Here is a 12,341-nt window from a genome sequence, read left to right as displayed (position 1 = left end):
CGATATATATTTAAATATGCTTACATATAAAATCCGCGATGGAGTAAAGCCGCGAAAGGTGAAGCGCGATATAGCGAGGGATCACTGTATTCTGGTGATGTTTGGTACATTATCAAACTACTAAGCCACATTTGTCCACTATCCATTCTGGGACATAAACTTATTATTTAACATGTTCCCTTTAGTAGACACTCAAAATATTTATACCACTCTGGCTATCAGAAAGCCCATAAAGTTGAAGTGAACATTCAGTTTCTTTGCACAAGAGTTAAAACTAACTAACCCAAAGAAACTTACTTAATGCAATCATTAGTTTGCATTGAAATGTTGTGTGTGTTGATACAGAATTGGAGAAGTTTATATAACCATCAGTGCCGAAATTCCTGTCATTTTCCAATGGATCTATATTATTACTTAACCACAGTTGTAGTGGGAAGTGCAATATGTAGTCCTAAAATGTTATACAAATACTTCCTCTCTAGTGTTCAATTCTGCCTCCAACCTTGTACTAGACAGAGCGGACAAAGAAAAAGACAATATAAAAGATAGCACAGTGAGCCTGTACACAAATGCAGGGATACATAGGCAACAGCAGATTTCTTCTACAGTAAATATTGCCTTAATTAGACAGATCAATTAGAACTTCTCATAGTTGGGTTATAAACTTAAAATATATATTTCTATACAAATGGGGCTCAGATAACTAGAGTTCTGAATTTTAAATACTATAATTGAACCATGTTACTCCAGACAGAGCTGAAATCTGTCCATGATCCTCACAAAAGTTAATAAAATCCTCAAACTTTGTAAAAGCATATTTTAAAATGTGTTGAACCAGGGATGGTTCCACAACTAGTTCCAGCTGCTGATCAGTTTAGAGCAAAAAAAAAAAAAAAAAAAGGGGGGGGGGGGGGGGGAATTAGGAAAGGGAAAAATGGGGGGCGAGCAGACATTTCACAATGTTGGCCATCACCTTAAATCAAGGAGGCATAGCAAATATGAACCCTAAAGCACCTGCTGGCAGAACAAGAGAGAACAGTGAAGTTCAGAGACTCTGTCCAGATAACAATCAATTATTTCTCCTTTTGATTGAAGTATCTTCGGTGTGTGTGAGATGCTAAAAATCAGAAGGTAATCTGATTTAAGGCTGCAATGAGTTTGTAAGGAAAGCATTTAGCATCTTAGTCATTGTACAAAACACCAAACATGCTGCACCCAACTGTGGTCTCACTGGTAACTGGACATCTGAGGCCTTGGCTGTGGGAAAACTCCAGAAAAGACCACACTCCCACACAAGAGTCACACTCCTGCGCCATGGCTACACAGTGAGGCAAGCTGAACTGCATCTCCTTGGCACTCTTCAATGCCTTGCTTGAGCACTTGGCTGTCTCCTTACTGGGCCACAATTTAAAAGCAGAGCATTTCTCTTAGTACAAATACTGTAAAAACAGCCAAGACTTGAACTTCGTTCAGAAAGCTAGTCAGCACATACAAACAGCTAAGGATGTTCAGTGGGACCATGTTGCCCAACAGTATAAAGATATAATTCAGAATTTAAATTTAAAACTCACTTCAGCATTTTTAAAAACACTTTTCAGCTTATTTGTAGAATAATTTCCGACACTTAACTCTGCTACCTTTGAAAAGACTCCAAGACTGACTAAATTAATGCAATAAAAACCAAGGATAAAGTGCAAAATTTTTACATTTATAGCTACAGTTCTTACCTACTTGCAGAGTCTTCATTTTAATGTGACCACTTGACAAGTTCCACATTTATTGAATAAAAATACAGAATTTCCCAACAGGCTGGAGAAGTTAATGTGAATGCATGTGTGATTGATGCATGGGAATGAAGCAGTCTTCCTAAAAATCTACTTACAAATAATCACACAGGCGGAAATCTGTGCCTATATCTATTCTTCATCACCAGGCAAACCATGCATAAGAAAGTTCACTGTGAATTAAAAGCACAGGTAAAAAACTCAATTCAAACATCCATGACAAAAGAGTAATGGCAGACAAAGACTAAGCAAATAATTCTTTAAAAAGTAAAGATGTGGCATTAAAAAAAAAAACCAAACAAACAACTGACTGAAATGTTAACCTATAGCCACATAAAAGAACCACTAAGCTCATGGTACACAAGCATAGAATTGCCACTAGAAGACAACAACTATTTCCGTATCTTTGCTAACTGATCATTTGTGCATTATTTTCTTTAACCTGTAACAGTGTTCTTAAACAACAAAAGCAAGTGATTTACTTTAATAAGGCCAAAATGATCACACAAAATAGTGTGGAATTAGCTTTTTTTTTTTTTTTTTTTTTTTTTACAAAATCTGGTGATGTTAAAAGTTGTCAAGAGCTCCATTCAAGTGTCACACCGAGTTTATGCTGCAGAAGACTTGCTTTTCAGTACCACTTGCCAAACCAACTCCATTAGTCAGTATCAGGTGAACACATGAGTGGAGTATGCCTTTAACTTTTACACACAAAAATTCACACAAACAGGACTTGAAATAAACGTACTGTGGCTAAATTAGTTGACAATATTTCAGCAAGGGAAGTAAGTGATTTCCGCACAAATGCTTAGCAATGCAAAAAAATAAAATAAAAAAATTGCCAAGTGTATTTTCATTGACCTATGAACAATAAAAAGAATCTGCTCTGCTTCACAAAGTATTTTAAATGGAGTATTATATAATCACATTACCACCAATATATACACAATTTTATGTAGCACCAGTAATCGCAAAGTCCAAAATATTTACTATGGGAAACAATGTCTTCTACTTGATAAACCAGTTTAAAAAAAAAGGTAATGTTAAATGTTTCTAAAGATGTCAACTTGCCTCTAAACCTTCTATAATACCCATTTACAAATTGATTAAGAAGCAAAACACAATCCAGATGTTTCTGATCAGACAGTGTGCACTTAAAGGCTGAAAATTACTGGTACAAATAAAGAGCCAAGTGAAATAGGTATCCTCTGTACTATAAAACCTGAGTTATCTAGGGGTCTTTTTACTACTGTAAACTTAAGATTCAAAAGGTTTAATTTTCAGATGATCACAAACTCCATATTTAATAGAATGACAGCTTAAATTTTACAGGATGATGGGGTGGAAATTTAAGTTCAAAAAGAATTTATACAATCTGTATGCCAAGTCCCCTTGCAACTTCAGTCAGTGTTTCAACTGCCCCTGTTGTGCTTCTATGAGAAGTGTCCATTACCCTAACTGGTGATGAACCAGATTCAGGCAAGAGATCTGTAACATTGCTGAGGACACAGTAGACTGGTGATGCATCACCAGAGGTAGTCTTTTCTGTGACAGCATCTTCTCTTGTCTCACACTGGACAAGGTGACCAGGGGCAGATACATTTTGACCTGCAGTTACAGAAGGATTTTTTCCTTGGTTGCTGAGCGAAACCCGATCACTGGATGACAAACTAGAAACTGCTTTCCGTGGTGTACGCTTCTTTGCCATGTTGTTCATGATTTGTTCTGTAACCTCAACAGTCTCATAACGGACCATATTCAGCCTCAAATATCCATCTTCATCCTCTTTATACCTGGGGGAAAAAAACAAAAACACCCAAAGTTGCTTATTTTGTACCTGGTGGTGTCAACTACTTTCACATAATGTCATTGCACTATAATAACCTATTTTCTAGGAAATAATCTAGTTGACCTTCTAAGGAAATAAAACTAATTTTTAGAAATGTTTCAGTATTAAAAAAAAACCAAAAACAAAAAAAAACCGTAAGAAAAATCTTTTTTCCCCCCAATCTAAAAAAGTTCAATTTGCAAAGTACTCTTATAGAGTACTGCCATTCTCTCACATCATTCACTTCTGAGATACATTGAAAATTCCAGTAGTTGCAATTACTTTTCTCTTTAGGCAACTCAAGGGGAAATTAAATACATTTGTGTTTCATCTCTGCAGGAATTGGGCAACTATCAATAAAATGGGTACAAATGCAACTCAGTGACCACCCTTACACCAAGTTTAACACTGGAAACGGGTCAGATTTAGAAATGTGCAACTCAATGCAAAGACAAAATATGGCTCTAGTTCAAAAAACGAAGGGAAATAAAGTCTTTTGTAAGTTTTTGCTTTTCTTGTACTGCACAGAACCACCATGACTTCTGCAATCAAATGCCATCAACTTGCGTAGAACTTGCTTAGATAACTATAAAATGTTAAACTTAAAATTAGCCCTGAATGAGTTATTTTGGTTGATTGTAATTTGGACACAGTTATAAAGAGACTTCCATAAAAATGTAACTAGTGTTGGAATATTGCTTTTAAATTAGGACTGCAGTCTTTGAGCACTGATGGTTAACTGGCAAGTATAACTACTCCTTTTTTTAAATGATTATTACCATCTCACTTGCCACAGTTTTGTTTAAGTTTGTTCTGTGGAAATTTTGCAATGTGAAAATGGTGGTCTGTACTTAAATTTCCATGGAAAGTAATTTTCCTGCAATAAGCTTTGAACTAGAGTAAAATGGAATACATTTCCTTTAAAGCCTATCCAATTATATGCAATATTTCTACTTTTGTTCAAAACTTTACAAATGCAAAGAATAGATTAAGAAATAAAAGGATACCTGAAACGAGAGTGTCCAGAAGGCCATTTCAATTCATGCTTGTTGCGTAGGTGAAGAGTAAGAGTATAACACCAAGAGAAGCACTTATCACAGATGTGACATTTGTATTTGGCCATTGTGTCCCCCTTGATTAAAAAGAAAAATCAAAACCATATATGTCATCATTGATTTATTAATTCCACTAGATACGAGGTTTTAAATTTTTTTTTTGTGAAAGTCACCTTCATTCTAATATGTTTTTCTAATGATATCAATAGTGTGAACACCACCATGACTCTAAGAAAGCCTACAAATTTTACTGGACACATGACCAGACATGGGTGTAGTTAAGGCTTTGTACTTCAAACCTCGAGGCTGTGGAATCAAAATCACTACCGACACTGTAAAACCATGAGAAAGTCACATGACCTTTCTGTGCTAAAATTGGGAAAAGTTATGCATATTTTTTTTTTCTTGGCAATTGGGCCAGGTAGAAATTGGAATCTAAAATATGCAGGACACATGAAAAAAATCAAAGATAAAACTAAAGTAGCTTATAGGAGGGAAAGAAAAACTGGCATTACTATTTTAAAGAACTGCTCAAGGATGAAAAACCTTGAAACCAAAAAGAAGAATTTGAACACAAAGAAGGTCCTATAGAATGGATCACCCCTACAGAATTCAAAACAGCAATACAAGCATGAAAAAGAAGAAAGCGACAGGAGAAGATGCACCAATGTAAACTGCTGGATGACAGTGTAGTGCTGGTACCAACAAAGTATTTCATCTTGGAAAACAGAAAAAAATGTAAACACTTATTTAATACCAATGTATAAGGAGAAGAGATATGCTAGACCAGGGATGGGCAATGCCGGTCCTGGAGAGCCGCAGTAGCTACAGGTTTTCATTCCAACCCAACTGCTTAATTAGAAACCAATCCTTGCTAATCTCGCACCTTATTTAAATTTTATGGCTTGTTAGTCTGCAATATAAGGTTCGTATATTGTAGATTTCTTACTCTCCAAGGATGTCATCCAAATGATGTGAAGCCTAAAACAGATACAGTGGAACCTCGGTTCACGACCATAATTCGTTCCAAAACTCTGGCCATAAACAGATTTGGTCGTGAACCGAAGCAATTTCCTCCATAGGATTGTATGTAAATACAATATATATATATATTTTTTTTTTAAGTTTTTAAGCACTGTTTCCTTAAGAGGCATTAGCTCTCTGGAAATGTGTTCTTTTTAATTGCGGCGTTTTAATTAACCTGAATTTAAATAATTATAAATAAAAAGGTATTATCCCCCTCCAGCATGCAATAAGACTGTTACAAGATTACACGAGAAGTAAAGAGGATAATTTAGCTCTTTATTGACTGGTTCATGCGGTATTACAAACGGGAAGCTTATGACAGACATATGAAGCATGTGGGTATCTTGACCTATGCAGTCTGCCATCTTTCATTTGCCACACTGAAAGGATTTTTACTGGACGGAAGACATAATCTTCCGCCCGGCAGCTTCAAAGTGTTGGCCGTAGGTCCATCCTTATGTTCGGGTTGCTCCATGTGCAGGCTCCTTCTCTTGGATCCAAACAAGGACAGGAAACGACTCAAACCCCAGCTTCAAAAATACAGGAATAGCACAATGCCTACATACAGTTCTCATTCTCCCAACAAGGATAATGTGCTGACAGAAGACAGAAATATACTAGTCTGTCTTTAGGCTGACTATTCAATTCTCCAGTTGTCTTTTGGCTCTCTAGTCCTGTGCTTGGCTCAGCAATTCTAAATGAAGATGCAGTGCCCCTGTGTACCATACTTGGTCTGCCTGTATGAATGAGTCCATAACAGTGGGCACAGAGAACAGTGACATTAAAAATAACAAAACCTACTATAACAAGCACAAATATAGTTAATAAAACCATAGAATGCACAGGGTAATAGTAAACTAAATGTATAAACTTTGAACAGAGAAAACTAACACTGCAATAGTTCGCGCTATAGTGCTACCAACTGCTGGCTAAAAACATTTTTTTTTTTTTTAAAATGAGTTTTAAGCACAGGGAAAAAAAATGAACATATAAAAAAATCCGTAATTTAATAAACCACCAAGAAAAGTAACATTGCAACAATGCACGCTACGAACCGATCGCTGTAAACAGAAGTGAAAACAAAATCAAGCCCAGTGCATTCTTTAACTGCCTTCCTACCTTATGCGACCAGCTCGCTCTCTTGCGCTGCCTGTGGGTGTGCACCTCTCTCTCCCCCCCCATCCCCCCCCCCCCCCCCCATGGGTGTGCGGAACCGCAACAAAAACGTTTGGCGAACTTTTTGGTTGTAAACCGATTTGTACGTGTACCGAGACGTTCGTGAACCGAGGTTCCACTGTAATTTTCAGTCTGTCACATTTTCTATTACATTTTATTAAATCAAACAGTGCATGATGAACACACAGATGTAAATGAAAAACTGGATGGAGAACTACTGGCTTCTTTGTCATTTACATTTTATTGATAATAAAGAGCCATTAAAACAGTGAATACAGCTGTTTAAGAGTGAAATAAGCAATCAAGGGCGGGGAACCTTAGCAAGTAAGAAAGACCATTAAAATGAAGCATCAAAATGTCACTTAAGCAATAAGTGTTTCATCAGCAATAATTGTGTTTTCTCATTAAGAAACTGGGTTGGAACAAAAACCTGCAGCTACTGCGGCTCTCCAGGACCGACCTTGGCCACCCCTGTACTAGACCATAAAATTATAGAGATACTAAGCTACTATCATGATCCTTTAAGATTGGGGAAAAGGTAAATGAAGAGATTAGAAGAAATAGTGGATGTTGTAGAAAACCAGTTTGATTTCTGATCAGGGAGAGGAACCATAGACGCAATCGTTGCCATACATATCCTAACAGGGAAAGGCTAAGAAGAACTACCAATGGCTTTTGTGGACATTAAGAAAGCCTTTATTAGAATGAAAAGGAGAAGAGTTTTGCTGGAGCTTGAGAAAGAAATGAGTACCTGAGCTGCACATAATACTTATCAAAAAATATATATGCTGAGGTGAGGCGAAAAGAAGAAGAAAAAAAACACACTGGATAAGAGTTCAAAATGAGTGGGATTACACCAAATGTCTGCATTGAGCACATTATTAATCATTGTTTATATTGTTAGAGGATATCAGCACACAAAGAAACAGGTTGCACCCAGTTATATGAAGGTACAAGGAACATGGAAATGGTATTAGAGGTGAACAGATGTTCTACAGGGGCATGGGGTGAAGGCGATTACACTCAAAACACACAATATATGCTCCACAACTACAGTAAAGAGGGTTAGATTGAAAAAGTGAAGGTAGGAACAAGATCAGACCTGGGGCCTCATGCATAAACAGTGCGTACGCACAGAAATGTTGCGTACGAACGTTTCCATGCTCAAATCGTGATGTATAAAACCTAAACTTGGCGTAAAGCCACACACATTTCCACGGTACCTCATACTTTGGCGTACGTAATTTCTCCGCTCGGTTTTGCAGACTGGCGACACCCAGCGTCAAAGCAGTGCTACTGTTCCTGTGTGGTCACCCTTTCTTTCTTAGCTCCACATTCCTGACGCGGCTTTATAAATACACTGAAACTAACTGCATATTGTTTAGTAGTGTAATGCATCTGATTGTAATTAACCTGCAGCAATATAATGGTCCAGGGAATAGCCATAGTATTCCAAATACCATAACTGCTTTAGCGTTGTAACTCTCACTGCATCTTCTTTCAGCTGTTCCCGTTAAGGGTTGCCACAGCAGATCATCTTTTTCCATATTACTCTCACTGCACTACTCGGAATATTTATATCACTGTATCTGAGTGGGGAATCACAGCAGTAGCTGATCGGAAAGAGAATTAATCGGTATACAGCATGAAGCAGACGCTGACTCAGCCACGGCAAAACACTTTAGAGACTTCCCAGTACGGACTTTGCGGTTTAGAAAAAGTTTCATCCCAAGAACTATAAACGCACTCAATCAGTCCATCAAGTGCTTCTTGTAGAACTGTTTACTTATAAGCACAATTACCTCAATGTAAACTTGCACAAGTTATAATATTGCACAACCTGCACCACTTTATAAAGCGCGTATTTACATATGATGATGGTATTCATTTTTAAGATGGAATGCAGCAAAATATGTTGATTATATTATACAGATAAAACTTTAACTTCATTTAAATAATCTGTATTGTTAATAATTAAACACGTGAGGACACGGTGCCGCAGCGCTAGCTAGTTCAGGGATTGTTCCTGCATTGCGTTGTATTCTTGCGCTGACGCGACACTGGAAAGATAGACTGATAGAATAATTAAACACGTACTACGAAGATATTTCAATGTTCCTTAAAAGTTTTGAAGAATCGGTTTTCTAAGCTTACAAAAGGCTTCACGTCTATTACATAGCTGATTGTGTGGTGATTGGGTATTTGGAGAAAGAAAAGTGAAGAGAGGAATTGGAGGTTAGTACGTTTGAAAGAGACAGTACTGCTGTGATAAATTATGTCATTGAAGGTCGCGCATGGCGCAGCAAGCCTCTTGCGTGAGATATGAACAAGCACTGCCCCACCGTGTTCTCATGTTCAATAATATGCTTTCATTCCTATCATCATGAAAAAGATATCATGTATACATCTCAGTATTTTAATTATTCAGAGAGCTGTAATATCACGAATGTAATGGATTGTGTGTCCTGTTGGAGAAAGAGAAAGCCCGTTTAAGAAGCAGGTAGTGATTCACAAAGAAGATCAAATACAGAACAAAGCATTTAACGTCCTACTGTAGTTACAATGGGATTTGAGAAACTAGTAAATTAAACGATTTTAAGATGAAGTTTATGATGTTCTACTTTAATGGCAAAATAAACTACGTGATTAAAGTGGAAATTTCGAGATTAAAGTTGACATTTCGTGCTTTTTTCCCCCCACTGTGTGCCTATTTTTTTCTCTGTACCCTAATAAGCTTTCATAGGACACTCAGACGGTGGGCTACGAGTCGCCTTTTCACGGCGATTTTGATATGTGATTTCTTTTTTATTTCGGGCACTGTGCGACTTTGTGAACTTGAGCTTTCGAGTTTCTCCGACACTCTTGTCACTCGATCAGCTTCCTTTTGTTGATTATACCACTGTTTAAACCAACAAATAGTATGTTTTTCCTTTGCCTCCACTTGGTATTCGCTGAAATTCTTATATTTTCCCCGTGCTTTTCCCACTGTCTTTTCACAGAAGGCTATTTATATTGATTTGCATATTCAAAGAGGCGTAATTCTGGGAGGAGTTGGGGCGGGACAGAAGGCGCGTGCATGTGCGTTACTTTTCACGCCGATCGGGATTTATGTAGTGGAAGAACATGAAAGTTTGCGTACGTACAGATTCCTGCATCTGGATTTTTCTGTGCGTACGCACATTCCTGCTTTTTTTACATGAGGCCCCTGGAGAGCTGCAGTGGCTATAGGCTTTCATTCCACCCCAATTGCTTAATTAGAAACCAATCCTTGCCAATCTCAGACCTTATTTAATTTTATGGCTTATCAGTCTGGACACAATGCAAGATTCTTATATTGTAGATTTTTTCCTTTCCAAGGATATCATCCAAATGATTTGAAGCCTAAAACGGATAATGGAAAAAATGTGACAGATGAAAAATTAAGTGTTTTACTAAAATCAAACAAAACACATACAGATGTAAAACACAAAAAAGCTAGATGGAGAACTGCTGGTTGTTTTGACATTTACATCTCATTGCTAATAAAGGGCCATTAAAACACTGAATGCAGTGGTTTAAGATTGAAATATGCAATTAAGGGTGTGGAACCTTAACACTAGAATTACCAGAGCCAACGAAAAAACTCGTAAATCTGGCCCACCTTAAATCCCTTCACACCTCTCCAGCCTTTTGTGTCTTCTAAATGTGTCGATAAGCCCAAGTGGCAAGCATCCTGCTATACCATCTCCCCCCACCGCCTCAGAATGGGAAAGAAGTTCTCCCAGTTCCTTCCTTGATTATCTTGGAATGAGCTACCCAGAATTGTAAGGGGAAATAATTTGATGTGTTTTGTCTACAACAATCTGCGTAAACACATCATTAAAAACAAATGTTTTTCATGTTTTAGTAATAAATAAAATGTAGACATCAACTGTATAATGTGTGAAGGCTGACAGCTAAATATGCAAGCACAATACAACAGCTTCCGTGGTGTTGTTGTTAGAACTACCGACTTATAATCCAGAGGTCGTGTGTTCAAAACCAGCCCCCGGCAAATTTACTGTTTTGAGTGGTGAGCTGCGCTTATTGTTAATATTACACAATAAAAACATACATTTAATTTGTGTCTGTAACAGCCGGTGAAAATTTATAGTACTTGTAAAAGTTCACGTTTTTTTTTTTTCCCCTCTCTCAGTCACGATCACGTTACAACACCCACCCCAGATCTGATGCAGTTACTTTTTATCTGAAACTGGGAATAACTGTAGATGTGAGTGGCGTTTTGAAACAATGGAACTGGAAATTCCCTGATCTGGAGGGATAAAAGCTGACACACAAACACTGGTGAATCTGCCTTCTTTGTATCTCACCGTCACTTGAAATTTTTTTTTTTTTTTTTTTGAGTGTTCCTGCTCATGCTGAATTAGTATGCACCTTATGGTCCACTAGCAAAATACCCGTGCTTCGCAGCGGAGAAGTAGTGTGTTAAAGAGGTTATGTAAACATATCTACATATACACATATCTACATATACACATCCACATACATACACACACACACACACACATATTATATATATATATATATATATATATATATATATATATATTATATATACAGACACATATATATATATACATATATTTACATAGATAGATATATGTGTGTATATATATATATATATATATATATATATATATATATATATATATATATATATATATATATATATATATATATATATATATATATATTATATATATATATATATATATAAAATCTATATCTATATATAGTGTGTTAAAGAGGTTATGAAAAAGTAAAGGAAACATTTTAAAAATAACGTAACATGATTGTCAATGTAATTGTGTTGTCATTGTTATGAGTGTTGCTGTCATATACACATACACACACATATCTATCTATCTATCATAGAGATTATATATATATATATATATATATATATATATATATATATATATATATATATATATATATATATATATATATATATATATATATATATATATATATATATATATACACATACACACACAGTGGTGCCTCACACAACGAATTAATTCGTTCCAGGAGCAAGTTTGTTATGCGAAAAGTTCGTTATGTGAAACGCGTTTTCCCATAATACATGTTAAAAAAAATAATTCGTTCTGTAGCATAAAATATGCTAAGATGACATAAAAAAAGATAAATTTGTTATTATTTTTATTTAGATACATCTAAAAACAATTTTTTTTTAAAAAAACACACATTTTTTTAATTTTAAGACAGACTAAGTAGAGTCTACCGAATCTTGCACATCTTCATCCATTTTCTGCTTTTTGGCCGATGGTTTCATGAAAAACCTGTCCAAAGTCGTTTGTTTTTCTCTTTTCTTCAACATCTGCCGGAAATAATGGACAAGAGTATCGGAGTAAAGATCGTTGATCCTGTTTGCTTCAGCTGAATCCGGATAGTGGGCATTGGTAAACTCCT

At 36.2% G+C, this 12,341-nt stretch overlaps 1 protein-coding gene across 3 annotated transcripts in view; it reads right to left on the bottom strand.

Moving 5' to 3' along the window:
- Positions 1–2,685: 2,685 nt before the first annotated feature.
- The window catches only part of zgc:112083 (uncharacterized protein LOC550461 homolog), a 62,520-nt gene continuing 52,864 nt past the window's right edge, over positions 2,686–12,341 (bottom strand). For all 3 annotated transcript variants that reach the window (XM_028800128.2, XM_028800129.2, XM_028800130.2), the window contains 2 exons: positions 4,620–4,744; positions 2,686–3,577 (listed from right to left, as the gene is read on the bottom strand). In XM_028800128.2, the coding sequence (XP_028655961.2) occupies positions 3,151–3,577; positions 4,620–4,744 (552 nt within the window). In that variant the 3' untranslated portion in view covers positions 2,686–3,150. The remainder of the gene's footprint in view (positions 3,578–4,619; positions 4,745–12,341) is intronic.

Source organism: Erpetoichthys calabaricus, chromosome 4 (genome assembly GCF_900747795.2).
Source record: "Erpetoichthys calabaricus chromosome 4, fErpCal1.3, whole genome shotgun sequence".
Taxonomy (NCBI): Eukaryota; Metazoa; Chordata; class Cladistia; order Polypteriformes; family Polypteridae; genus Erpetoichthys; species Erpetoichthys calabaricus.
This window is presented reverse-complemented; position numbering and strand designations above follow the sequence as displayed.